The sequence below is a fragment of the Narcine bancroftii genome, chromosome 1 (genome assembly GCF_036971445.1).
Source record: "Narcine bancroftii isolate sNarBan1 chromosome 1, sNarBan1.hap1, whole genome shotgun sequence".
NCBI lineage: Eukaryota > Metazoa > Chordata > Chondrichthyes > Torpediniformes > Narcinidae > Narcine > Narcine bancroftii.
In genome coordinates this window covers 222,504,395-222,519,216 of record NC_091469.1, presented here as the reverse complement: position 1 = coordinate 222,519,216, position 14,822 = coordinate 222,504,395, and the positions used below count along the sequence as shown (strand labels likewise).

Below are 14,822 nucleotides of genomic sequence, written 5' to 3'. Positions count from 1 at the left end.
GCCAAGACCCTCTTCCTCTTCACTGTCCGTTTTAACGTTAATGGAATAGACTAATAAACTTGGTGTGAAAAATAGCATGGATTACAGAAACAGAAAAATAGGTGCAGGAGTAGGCCATTTGGCCCTTCAAGCCTACACAACCATTCAACATGATCATGGCTGATCAGTACCTGGTTCCTGCCTTCTATCCATACCCCTTGATCTCCTTAGCCACAAAGGCCAAATCTAACCTACTCTTAAATATTGACAAGGAACCAGTCAACTACTTCCTGTGCCAAAGAATTCCACAGATCCAACACCCTCTGAGAGAAGAAATGTTTCCTCATCTCAGTCCTAAAAAACTTCCCCCTTAAACTGTGACCCCTGGTTCTGGTTTTTCCCAGCATAACAAACAACCTATCTGTATCTAGTCTGTCTAAACCCTTAAGAATTTCATATGTTGCTATAAGATCCCCTCCTCAATCTTCTAAATTCCAGAGAATACAAGCATAGTCTATCCAACCTTTCCTAATATCCAAGTCCTTCCATCCCTGATATCAGTCTAGTGAATCTTCTCTGGACCCACTTCATGGCAAGGACATCCTTTCTCAGATAAGGATACCAAAACTGCATGCAGTACTCCAGATGTGCTCTCACCATGGCCCTGTAAAGCTGTACTAGGATCTCTGTACTCCAATCCTCCTGCTATGAACCGCCAACATGGCATTCGCCTTCCTCACTGCCTGCTGCCCCTGTATGCCCACTTTCAATTACATGCACAGCAACACCCAAGTCTCTCTGCATCTCCTTTTTTCCAAAACAGATACCATTTAGATAATAGTCCTCTTTTCTGTTCTTGCCTACAAAGTGGATAACCTTGCATTTATCCACATTATATTGCATCTGCCACATCTTGGCCAAATAACCCAACTTGTCCAAATCACTCTGCACCCTCCTAGCATCCTCAACACAACAAACCCCGCTACCCAACTTTGTGTTGTCTGTAAATTTTGAGACATTGCTATCTATTCCCACATCTAAGTCGTTGATATATATTGTAAACAAATGTAGCCTAAGCATGGAGCCCTACGGTACCCCACAAGTCACTGGCTGCCATTCCAAAAAGAACACATTTATACCTATTCTTTGCTTTCTGTCCATCAACCAATTCTCTATCCACCTTAATCCAGGTGCAGAACCTTATCAAATGCCTTACTAAAGTCCAGATATACCACATCCACTGATCCCCCCCCATTCACTCTATTGGTTACATCCTCAAAAAACTATTAGATTCGTCAGACATAATTTTCCCTTCACAAAACCATTCTGACTCCATCCAACGATACCACTACTCTCCAAATGTACTGAAATTACATATTTAATAATTGATTCTAGCACCTTCCCTACGATCGATGTCAGGCTAACTGGTCTGTGGTTTCTCAGTTTCTCTCTCCCTTCTTTCTTTAAGGGTGGGGTTACGTTGGCCACCCTCCAATCCTCAGGAACTAATCCAGTATATAAAGAGGTTTGAAAAATTATCACTAATGCATCCACTATTTCCTGGGCTACTTCCTTTAGCACTCTTAGATGCAGACCATCCGGCCCTGGGGATTTATCCATCTTTAATCCCTGCAATTTAACTAATACAACCTCATGACTTTCAATTATTTCGTTTATACCCTCCTTCACATTAGGTTCCTGATCCTCAACAATTTCTTGAAGATTAGTTATGTCCTCCTTGGTGAAGACAAAACTAAAGTAGTCATTCAGTCTGCCATACCTTTGTTCCCCATGATTAACTCACTTGTTTCTGACCTCAACGGACACACATGTTAAGAGAAAGAGGTTGGTTAAGACAAATATCTATAAAAACTTTTAGTCATTTTTTAAGTTCCCTGCCAGCTTCCTCTCATAATCTCTTTTACCTTTCCTAATTAATCCTTTTGTCCTCTTCTGCAGAATTCTGAATTTCTGCCAATCATCAGGAATATTTTTTCTTTGGCTAGTTTATATGCTGCTTCTTTGGATTTGATTCTGATTTCCCTGGTTATCCATGGATGTGCTACCCTCCTTGATTTATTCTTTTTACAAAATAGGATGTACATCTATTCTACTTGCTCCAATCTATCCTTAAATGATTGCCATTGCATTTCTACCGTTAGTACTTTAAGTACCATTTGCCAATCTATTTTAACCAACAATATTGTATAACAATATCTTCCCAATTTTCTAAATACTGTTGTAACATTTCCCTATTAAAAGACATTTCCAACACATACATTCCTCCTTTAAGAAACACACACATCCTGAGCTCTGACGGTGACATTGACAATAGTACCCAAAAGCCCGTGAGAATAGACCATGGGTTCTTCTTCTGAAGAAACCCTCGCTTTGGCGCCATCTTTTAAAAATCGCTCCTCTCCGGGCCCCACCCCAAGTCAGAGTTCACACCTTGCTGCTTTCCTTACCACCTTTTTCTTTTCAGAGTTCTCCATATAAATCAATTTTTTTTTTATTTTAAGTGAAAACAAGATGGTTCAATACTATTGGTACAAATAAAAAGATGCATTTTTCAATTACAGTTGGCCAAAAAGTATTTAAAAGACCCTGCAGAATTCTGGAAAAAGGTGTTCTGGACAGATGAGACCATGATTATCCTGTATCAGAGTGATGGCAAGAGCCAAGTGTGGAAGCCTAAAGGAACTGGCCAAGATCCCAAGCATACTACCTTTGCCAAGGTTTGCATCTTGCAGTGTATCCTCTATTTCTTTTCATGAAGACTTCTGTAGACAGTAGTCATCGACATATGCACACCTTCCTCCTTAAGAGTGTTTCTGATCTATCAGATACAAGTTTGGAATTTTTTCTTTATTATGATGAGAATTCTTCTGTCATCAGTAGTGGAGATCTTCCTTGGAAGACCAACCCCTTTGCAATTACTCAGCTCACCAGGACACTCTGCCTTAATGATGTTCCAAACTGTTGATTTTTGTATTCTTAAGGTTTGGGCGATATCCAACTATCTTATTCTTATTTTTCAGCCTCGTAATTGTTTCATTGATTTTCATTGGTACAACTCTGGTCCTAGTGTAGAAAAATGGCAACTATAGTCCTCAAAGCTGATTAAAAGTTTAGAAACAAGTTTAGCTGTCTTGTACCTGCACCAATGAAGCAATTAAACATACCCGAGTACTCAAACAACTGAACCAAATGTTCCAAACATTATGGTGCCCTGAAATGAGGGGACACTGTATAAAAGGTGCTGCAATTTCTAAACCAAAATGCTTACAAATAACCTTGAATAAAATCTGGCCACTGGGTACACTGTGGCATCTGTATTTCTTTTCATGAAGTCGTCCACAGACAGTGGTCATTGACAAATCCACAGCTGGCTTCTCGAAAGTGTTTCTGATCTGTCAGACATACGTTTGTGGATTTTTCTTCAGAATGATGAGAATTCTTGTCATCAGCAGTGGAGATCTTTCTTTAATACCAGTCTCTTTGCGATTCCTGAGCTCACCAGTATACTCTTTCTTCTTAATGATGTTCCAAAATGTAGATTTTGGTCATTCGAAGTTTAAGTGATGTCTCAATGTTTTATTCTTGTTCTTCAGCTTCAAAATGGCATTTTTGTCTTTCATTGGCACAACTCTGGTCTTCACATGATGAAAAATGGCAACTACAGACTCCAAAAGTGATTAAAAGCTTAGAAGCAAGCCTAGCCCTCTTCAACCTGCACCTATGATGCAATTAAACATACATGAGTAGTCACAAACACCTTGGAAGCCAAATGTCACAAATAGTGTTGTGCCCTGAAATGAGGTGACTATGTATATATTTTTAAAAATTGCTGAATTTCTACATGGTCAAACCAAAATGTATGCAAATAATCATGAATAAAATCTGGAATGTGCATTTTAATTCCATGTAAATTATTTGATTACAAATTTGAAGCTGTAGAGCACAGGGGCAAATAAAGGGGGGGGGGGGGGTGGGTGGGAGAAGTGTCTTTGTCCCAAACATTATCAAGGTTTAATTTTCATGTTTTTTTTTGAGGATCCATTAAGGTTTATCTTTTAAAGCAAAGCAGCAACCGGTTTGTTGTTAAGTAAATAATCACCTTGTACTGTATTCATTTTTAATGATGTTGCTCATTGTTTACTGATTTGACTCCTGAATTGTGCTGTAGAATCTTTGAACGGAAAGTTTCACGTCTTAAAGCAGTTCCATGTAAAGTTCTTTTCACATCATGGAGGTATGCTGTCACACAGTTCGGCCAATAAAATAGTTGTTGTCACATTTCAAACTATATTAATAAAATAATTAAATTGGCAGATGCTTTGGTGAATGGAATTGCATATTTGTTGGGCATCTTGCATACTTGTCTTCCCAAGAAGCATTTTCTGTATTAAATCTATATTAGTTTTTTTAACAAAGCATGGAAAACTTCTCTAGTATTTTTCTAGACTAGGACAAGTTCATAACATGAATTAATGGCACTTCTGCACTCTTACACCTGTTACAACAGAGACTCATATCAGAATAAAAACGAGACATTTTCACCTTAGACATGTACTCTGTGTACATATTTAAATTGTAATAACCATGACAAGCACATAACGAAGAGCTATTAACCAATTTAAGAATTATGTCCCAAACCACATCCATGAAAGTTGAATTTAAATCCTGTTTTCAAGCATTTTAAATTTTTACTAACCAAGTCTGATTTAAACATAACAATTTGTCATAAATAACAAATATTCATCATTTACGAAAAGACATTAAACTAAAAAACTCATCTACAAAATTTGATTCAGACTTTCTTGGGAAATCAGATAGTTGTGATTCAAGAAAATGCTGGACTTGGAGGCCGTGCCATGCTAATGAGCTGAGCAGAAGCGTTTTGAAAGAGCTCTCCACAAAAAGTATTAAAAAGTCCATTTAAAAGCTCAAAAACCAGAATTTTATTGTCAAAAAAGGATAAAAGTGGTGCTAAATGACCAAGGCATCCAAAAAACAAAAACTGAAGAAGTAACAGCTCACCCAAGAACATCGAGAGGAAGTCTGATGAGGGGTGATTCAGCAGGGGCCTTGGGACTGGCTGAAGCCAGAGTTGGGGGATTGGTCCAAGATACAGCCAGCATCCTGAACATGATGAAAACTTTGTTGTTGTTTTACAGATATGGAATTGGCAATGAGAGATTTATCAGAGAGGATAACGAAAATTAAAGAAGTTGTGGAAGACTTAAATGAACGAATGACTCATTCAGAGGCTGAGCTGAAAACAAAAGACAGGTTGAAGGTACTGCAAGAAAAAGCAAAAATATGGGGTATAGAAAAGATAGGACTGATGGACAAGATCAACCACATGGAAAATTTTAGCACACGTAACAATGTAAGAATCAATGAACTGAGAGAAGTGATAGAGGGAAAAAGCACAGTGATTATCTTCGAAGTCTGGATCCCACAAATGCTGGGACAAAATAAATTAAATGCAAAGCTGCAAATTGAAAAGGCTTATTGGATCCAGAAGAACCAGTGACCCGAACCAGTCCTGGTAAGACTTTTAAGTTATAAGGAGAGAGATGAGATCTTGGGAGCAGCATGTGAAAATTTAAAAAAATAATGGCCCATTAATGGTGGGCAATGCAAAAATAATGTTTTTTCCAGAACTGCAGCCCTACCTTGCTCAAACAAATAAAGGAATTTGACGAGGAAAAGAGGCAACTGCAATCTAAAAAATTTTAAGTATTCAATTATTTATCCAATGCTGAGGGTGGATGTCTCAGAAGGTAATCGAATTTTCAAGAATTAAAAAAAAGTAGAGGTATTTTCAAGAATTAAAAAAAAGTGGAGGAATTTTTAGAGTTATGAAAAAATTAGTCACCAGCTGAAAGGACTAATTCTAAAATCTGGAATGTGCACTTTAATTGCATGTGTAATGTTTAATTACAAATTTAAAACTTGAGCACAAGGGCAAATAAAGGTAAAATTGTCTTTGACCCAAACATTATGGAGGGCACTGTACATCACAAAATAAATGTTTAAAAAAAATTCTCTAACTTTCTGTTAGTTACTAAAAGAAAGCAAAATATACTAGATAGCAGGCTGCAAACAAGAAGGGATGGGGTCAGGAAGAAAGCGAGCAGAGTCAGGGGAAGTGATCTTGCTGAGAAACTAGTTGATAGAATTTGGATAATGTTATAAATGGCTGGTGAAGGTCGGAATTAATTTGGTGGATAGTATGCTACTGTGCATAGCTCCAGCAATCGGACTTCAATTTGACCTCCACCCCTATTGATGAGGAGTTTGCCAAATCTCCCCACGACCATGAGAGTTGCCCTCAGAGTGTTCCGATTTCCTCCAGAATCCCAGTAATGTGCAATTTGGCAACTTAACTGATCAAATGGCAAATGTCAAAAAATTAAGGGGCTGGGTTTGGGGAATGAGGATAGAGAAGATGAGAGAACAGGTTACAGGGAAAATTAGGATGGAGATTGGAATTGCTCACTGAAATAGCTTATATCATAAGGAAACACAACTAATTTAGTTTAATTAATAGGAATTTTTTTGTAAAAAGACTGAGATTATGCCATTGCAACTCAAGGTATGAAAGAATTTTCAAAAAGACCTGCTTGAATCAAGATTAATGAATTAAGTAATTCAAAGAGCCAAACTTCCTAACCCTAATTGTTTCATAATTGTTGAATAGCCAACACAGGTGTGAGAGTATATAGATGGTTTTTTGGAGATAAATTGGGAAAGGTTTGTTAGAGCAGATCACACACAAACACTTTAAAACAATGTTTTTGCAGGAGCTTTGCAGAGCGCTCAGAGACTTCAATAATGGAGTGTTGTTTGCAGAAGGCAACAAATGTAACAACATGCAGTAGCAGGTCTGTCTGGAAAAAGAGAATTTACTGTCTGGAAGGTCACTTAATCTTTACAGGCAGAGAGGAGAAAAAACAGTCTTTGCTGTCAAAGTCAGAGGGAGAGACAGAGAGTGTTACAGCCAGCAGATAGTAGCCTGGATTTGGACAGGCCAAGCTGGTAAGCTTTTAGAAGATGCCTGGTCAAAGCCCTTGTGGTTCATGCAGGAGGAGAGGACTGGGTGTCTGGTGTTTCCCTTGGAATAGGAGAAACAGAAAGAAACTCTGTGGTGACCTGAAAGAAAAAGGTGATCATCTGGAGAACCATGAAGGGGACAAGTTTCATCAGCAAAACATTGGAGTGGCTGATTAAAAAGGAATCAGTTGTGGATTTCCTGGAACAAGAAAATTCTCTCTGAAAACCAACAAAAATCTTCCTGAGTGGTAAACATTTACCTGTTAAGCACCAAAGCCTGGTGAACTTTATTAATGTTAAATTCTGTGCACAATATAAGAATTGCCTGCAACCAGTGAGATTGGACTGCGAACCAAAGAACTTTTCTGAGCTTACACATACATGCGCTTAGAATTAGAAGGGGGTTAAATAGGTTAAGTGAGTCAATAGAGATAAGTTAAAGTTTGATTCTATTTTCATGTTCAAAGATAATTAAAAACAATTTTTGTTTAGGTAACCCTTTGTCGTGGTGAATATCTATTGTTGCTGGGTTTTGGGGTTCTCTGGACTTGTAACACAGAAACCTTGGCAACATTATGAATGAAATAGTTATAAAATTATAATGGTCTAGCCAAATGTGTCAAATGATCTGCTCACCTCTATTGTATTTAAAATATCAAAATTCATTTCATTCATGTACTCCAAAGTGGACTAAATCACCCATCAGATTAACAGCCAGTGGAATTTGTTTAAGCAAAAGGGTACTAATAATACCATTGAAAGTTAGAAAAGAAATAATTAAGCTATATCACAAATAATTTTTTGCACTTGTGGTATTATATAAATTTTGCAATGCGATTTTAAAAAACTGTTTTGTAGTGTTAAAGGTGTGATTACATTAGTCCTATTTGCCAGCTCTTCAATTCTTTTACCATTTAAATACATACTCAATTTCTCTAACTTTCACCCAAAATAATTAACTCTTTCTGAAATACAAGACTTTCCCTTATGCCATCTCATTTCCCTTATGTGATCCTAAGTGTGCATCTACTGCCTCCTGCTTATTTTGTGAATGGAAAAGGTTTTCTTATTTTAACTGAATCCATCACTGTTGGGTCAAGGCTGGTGATCCATATCTCTGCAGTAAGTTCTGGTACAACCTATGGAATGGTATCTCAGCACCAAAGAGGAAATTCTGAGAGAATCTAGAAAGATTCAGATACTCGCCAACTATAGCATGGATTGAAGGCCATTCATAAGGTGAAGGTGAAGATCAAGCATGGTTGCTATGTTTTACTATCTGCTGAGCTGAACAACTTTTGTGCTCTCTTTGAAAAGGAGAATTTAATGGTACCAAGGAGAATCAATCCCTGCAGTAGCTCGCAACCCTGTGATGTCTGTCTGAGGCCAACGTCAGAACACCAAAAGGGTGAACCCTCGCAAAGTATATGCCCTGATGGTGAACTTGGCAGGGTACTGAAAATCTGTGCCAAGCTGGAGTGTTCACAGACATTTTCAATCTTTCATTGCTGCAGTTGGAAGTTCCCACCTGCTTTAAATGGGCATCAGTCACACCAGTTGAAGAATAGAGTGAGCTGACTCAATTACTATCACATTGTAGCACTCACATCTACTATGATGAATTCTTTGAGAGGTTGGTCATGGTCAGAATTAAGTGACGATCTGGTCCCACTACTATTTGCCCACTGTCATAATCACTCCACTGCAGAAGCAATCTCATTGGCTCTCCACTCAGCCCTGGATCACCAAGTCAACAGCAACATGCACATCAAGTTATTTTTCATCGATTACATCTTAGCTTTGAACACCATCACGCCCTCCATACTGGTCAGCAAGTTTCAAAACCTGGGCCTCTGCATCTCAGTCTGCAACTGAATCTTAGTCTTCCTCATCAGACCACAGTCAGTGGGGATCAGTAACAATATCTCCTCCTCATTGACAATCAATACAAGCGCACATCAAGGATGTGTGCTTAGGCCACTGCTCTACTCGCTCTACACCCAAGACTGTGTGGCCAAGTACAATTCAAATGCCATTCATAAATTTGCCCATGACACCATGGTTGTCTGCAGAAACTTAGGCAGCAATGGGGAAGTGAACAGGAGTAAGGTACATCAGCTGGTAGAGTGGTGTCACAGCAACAACCTTGCACTCAACATTAGCAAAAGTAAGGAACTGATTGTGGCCTTCAGGAGGGGGAAGTCAGGAGAACACAAACCAGTCCTCATCGAGGGATGAGCAGTTGAAAGGGTCAAGAATTTCAAATTCTTGGGTGAAAACATCTATGAAGGTCAAACCTGGGGTCTCCATGTCAATGCAATCACAAAAAAGAGTCACCAATAGCTCTACTTCTGAATGGACAATGAACCACAGACTTCATTTTCTTTTGCACCAATCAATCTATTTATTTTAAATGGGATTTACAGCAAAAATTTTTTGTGACATGTTCATGACAATAAAATCGGATTCTGATTTTTAAACATATTGAATATCAAATGTCAGCCAAAATGAAAACTCCATGTATTTGCGCAAGTAGACCTGTTCTAAGAGCCATTCTAGCGAACCATTTCAGCACCCTGTACAAAATTATTTACACTTTACATCAGTTCTTTTGCTTAGATATTATTTGAAAAAAATACAGCTGTGATTCCATTAGTACGGTTGTGTTGACGATATATGGTTGAACAATTGAATTCTTACCTCTCAATTCTTTTCTTTTATTGGATCCAGTTGTAGCTTCCTGCCTATTAATCATCTTTGTCGATAGTGGAATATCTGACTCCCTATTACAAAAAAAAAATTCTATAAATAACGTTCAGTTTAATATGGATATAGTATATTCCTATTATCATTTCAGGATTTATAAATTGAGGTTTAATGACACTTTAAATACCAGTCCCACAGGTAGTATTGAACAATTCATAATAATTCTTTGCAATGATGCAAAACAATCTAAAATATTAGGTGAAAAGTGTCCATGGGTTTGAAAAAAATGGAATGGCAAATTTTATATATACATTTTTTTTAAATGATGTGTGTTTTACAGGAACTGTTAATTGCAACTTTTTCTTTTAACATTTTATACAAAGAATTAAATGAAATCTTGAAGATCAAGTATACCATTTTCACCAGTGGGAAAAAATAGCCATAAACATCATATAATCAGCAAAAATTAAAAAGATTTCAGATGCATCCCCTGAGAATGAGGAACTTGCCATCACAGGAAGTTGAGGTAGACCATAGATGCATTTAAGGAAAACTAGGTAAACTTAAGAATAAAAAGAAATACAGGGTGAGACATGGAAAGACACAAGAACATTAATAGGGCCACATTTTGGATGGGCCAAATATTCCATTTAACTTTGCGATTTTGATGGCATTTGGACGAGGTTGAAAGTGACAATGGACATGTAGCCTATTGCTAGCACTTGAGTGGTAGGTTCACTGATTTGAGCTTGCTCATGGATTCTTTCCTTTGCCAGCACTGGGTTGCAGTGAATCACTGAATTTCCCAGTGAAACAGTGAACAAAATAATTTCCTAACCCAAAATATCAAAAATATTTTTTTCCACTGGGGCACATTAGGTTTCAACAATGTTCACAATATTTTCTGAAGGAAGTTGAAATATTTACTTGCAAAAGAAATAGAGCAACAGGGCTGACACTAACAAAAACAGGAAAGCTTCAAGCAGGAAGGCAAAAGCACGACAGAAGGTTAAAAAAAAGTGTCCATGGATTTGCTCAGAGTCATGTTAAACTTCAGATACCAGACTCGGGTAACAAATGTCTGACCCAAGCAGGAAACTGAACATTCAGCAACATAAGTGTGCAAATATTTTAATGAAATTTTTAAAAAGTCATCCTCACAAAGGTTCACTTTAAGAACTGTTCAGACGTCTTTCAGGATGGAGACTGGTCAAGCGGAGTGCCTCAGGGATCAGTGTTGGGTCCCTTGTTGTTTGCCATTTACATTAATGATTTGGATGATGGAGTGGTAAATTGGGTTAGTAAATATGCAGATGACACAAAAGTAGGGGGAGTTGTGGATAGTGAGGAGGGTTTTCGGGGATTGCGCAAGGATTTGGACTGCTTTGGAGAGTGGGTTGACAGTTGGCAAATGGAGTTTAATATCGATAAGTATGAAGAGCTTCATTTTGGGAAGAATAGTCAAAACAGGACGTATGCAGTGAAGGGGAAGGCATTGAGGAACGCAGGGACAGAGATTTTGGAATAACGGTTCATCGTTCTTTGAAAGTGGAATCTCACGTAGATAGGGTGGTGAAGAAGGCTTTTGGTATGCTGGTCTTTAAAAATCAAAGCATAGAATATAGGAACTGAGAGGTGATGTTGAGACTGTTCAAGGCATTGGTGAGGCCAAATTTGGAATTGCAGTTCTGGTCCCCAAATTATAGGAAGGATATCAATAAGGTAGAGAGGGTGCAGAGAAGATTTACTAAAATATTGCCTGGATTGCAGTCTCTAGAATACAAAGAAAGATTGAGTAGACTGGGTATTTATTCAGTGGAGTGTAGAAGATTGAGAGGGGATTTGATTTGATAGAGTTATTTAAAATTATGAGGGGGTTAGATAGAGTATATGTGAATAGGCTCTTCCCCCTGAAGGAAGGTGAGATTGGAATAAGGGGTCATAAGTTAAGGATTAGGGGGCAAATGTTTAGAAGTAACATGAGAGGGAGCTTCTTCACTCAGAGTGGTGGTAGAGTGGAATGACCTTCCAGAAGAGGTGGATGCAGCAGGGTCAATTTTGTCATTTTAGAGCAGGATGGATACTTGCATGGATATGAGGGGATTGAACGATTATGGACACGGAACAGGTAGATGGGACCAGAGGAGATAACTGAAATCGGTGTGGACTAGAGGGGCCGAGATTGCCTGTTTCCAAACTGTAATTGTTACATTGTTATTTCTTTCTTTCTTTGGCTTGGCTTCGCGGACGAAGATTTATGGAGGGGGTAAAAAGTCCACGTCAGCTGCAGGCTCGTTTGTGGCTGACAAGTCCGATGCGGGACAGGCAGACACGATTGCAGCGGTTGCAAGGGAAAATTGGTTGGTTGGGGTTGGGTGTTGGGTTTTTCCTCCTTTGCCTTTTGTCAGTGAGGTATACCATTGTTATATGGTATACAAATTCAAATGATTTTATATGTTGACAGATCTTGTCAGTCAATATACTCAGGTGGACAGTCAGAATCTGTGGCAGAAGAAATGGTGTTAATGTTGGTGGTAACTGATCTTTGTTTTTCTTTCTGCCTGCAGGTTTCATTTCAGATTTCTGTAGTTTTGTTTTTTCAAACTCAAATGCACCAGCTTATCAGATCGAAGTGCGACAGAAATCAGTCTTTAGTATGCTGACACGGTTATACATGATTTGTGGGATATTAGGGATTTGGTTAAGGAGACAGTGGTGTTCAACAGGCATAGGCAACAAGGAAAAAATTAGGTACTTAGGTACTTAAAATGCAAGAAAAAAAATTGAGAAGCAAATCAGGAGAGCTAAAAGCCACATGGTTACTCTGGCAAACAAGGTGAAGGATTTAATTGAGTATATTAAGAACAAAAGGACAGCAAAGGACAAAATTGGTCCTTTTGAAGATCAGAGTGGTTGGCTATGTATGGAGCCAAGAGATGGGGGAAATCTCAAATTTTATTTGCATCATTATTTACTTATGAAACTGGTAATAGTTTCAGGAAGTAAAGCAAACAAGCAGCAAGGCCATGGAACCCATACAGATAAGAAGAGAAGATGCTTGTTGTCTTAAAAGCAAATAAGGGTGGATAAATCCCCAGGCCCCGACAAGGTATTCCTTCAGACCTTAATCACATCAAATCAGATACTATTTATTGTCAAGCAATAAAACAGAAATGTGATATTACATGGAATTGCCATTAGCCTCCAATAAGGCAAAGATTCATGATTGGCATTACCCAATTCCTTTAAGAGACCAAATATTTAAAAAATTAATTATTGATTGTAAATGGAATGTCTATTTTGAGTCAGAGGCATTTTAGATTTCATGACACAGAGATTAATCAAATGTTTCAACAAACAGATTTCTCTTTCACCAGATATAAATTTCAGTTCCCATTCATATACAGAATCTTATGGTATTCTCTCTTCTATTTTATCTTTTCTATCTTAATGCATACTGACCTCTCCTTCTTCAAATAAAAAATGAAGCAAGAAATCTCATTTGAGCTTCCTTGCAATAATTTTTAAAATTTGGAAGCTGTAGGCCTCCCAACTTAAATTTCAATGTTAATTTATCTGAAGAAACCCTTGTAATGGCCTGCTATCGGGAGGCAACCCAATACACAAAATAGTGGATGAACACAGCGATCCTGCAAGCCCCACATGGGCTAATGGCTTTTTCTCCCTAAAAGGTGGGAGCACTGATCAATCTGCGGCCAAAATGCAGCTGATATCACTTCCACCAGCAACAAGGGGAAAACTGGGCCTATATAGGCAGGAGCAGAGAGAGCAATAAATCTGTATTGTCGATAACTGTGAGTGTCCACACCATGTTTAGGATATTGTAAAAATTGCAGGGATCCTTGTGGATATATTTAAAATGTCATTAGCTATGGGTGAGGTGCTGGAGAATTAGAGTGCAACTCATCTTGTTCAATAAAGGCTATCAAAATAACCCCAAAAAATTTTAGGCCAGTGACCCAGACATCAATAGTAGACAAATTATTGATAGGTGTTCTAAGAGAACAGAATGACAAGTATTTGGAAAAGTGAGGTCTTAGTAGGGATAGTCAACAGGGCTTTGTGCCTGGTAAGTCATGTTTAACCAATCTTATAGTTTTTCAATGAGGTTTCCAGGAAAACTGATGAAGGAAAGGCTGTTGTCATGTGGACTTCAGGAAGGCCTTGACAAGGTCCCACATGTGACATTACTCAGGAAGGTATTCATGGTGAGGTAGCAAACTGCATTCTCCCATAAAGCCAATATCAAATCCAGAGAGTGGCAGTGGATGATTGCCTCTCAGACTGGAGGCCTGTGACTAGTGGTGTGCTTCAGAATTAGTGCTGGGTCCATTGTTGTTTGTCATCTAGATCAATGGTCTGGATGATAATGTGGTAAATTGGATGGCAAGTTTGCAGATGACAAAGATTGGAAGGTGTAGTTGACCGCGATAAAGGCTTTCAAAGATTGCAGAGCAATCTGGACCAGCTGAAAAAATAGGCAGCAAAATAACAGATGGAATTTATAGCAGACATGTTTCAAGGGTTGCATATTGGAAGGATATACACGATAAATAGTAGGGGACTGATGAGTGTGGTAGAACAGAAGGATCTGGGAATACAGATACACAACTCCCTGAAAGTGGCATCATAGGTGGATAGTGTGTAAAAAGAGCTTTTGGCATATTGGCCTCCAGTACAAATCATGGGTGTTGGGATGTTCAAGACATTGGTGTTCCAAATTTGGAGTATTGACTGCATTGAAGTATAGGAAAGATGCCAATCAGATTGAAAGAGTAAAGATTTATTAGGATGCTGCCAGGACTTGAGGAAATGAGTTACTGGAAAGGTTAAACAGGTTAGGACTTTATCCCCTGGAGTGTATATGTATGAGGAGAGATTTGATAGAGATATACAAAAATTATGTGGTATTTAGATAGGGTAAATGCAATTGACATTTTCCATTGAGGTTTGGGGAGATACACATCAGAGGACGTGGGTTGAGGAGTTGAGGATGAAAGGGAAAAAGTTTAAGATGAACATTTGGAGGCAGTGGGGGGGGGTGGGGGGGG

The 14,822-nt window shown here is 38.4% G+C and overlaps 1 protein-coding gene across 13 annotated transcripts in view; it reads right to left on the bottom strand.

The window, feature by feature from the left end:
* slf1 (SMC5-SMC6 complex localization factor 1) overlaps positions 1-14,822 on the bottom strand; it is a 102,002-nt gene that overhangs the window by 29,195 nt on the left and 57,985 nt on the right. For 11 of the 13 annotated variants that reach the window (XM_069891321.1, XM_069891315.1, XM_069891354.1 and 8 more), the window contains one exon: positions 9,745-9,827. In XM_069891321.1, the coding sequence (XP_069747422.1) occupies positions 9,745-9,827 (83 nt within the window). Of the gene's footprint in view, positions 1-4,262; positions 4,286-9,437; positions 9,621-9,744; positions 9,828-14,822 lie in introns of those variants that run through there. The other 2 variants (XM_069891416.1, XM_069891408.1) reach the window with 2 other exon arrangements.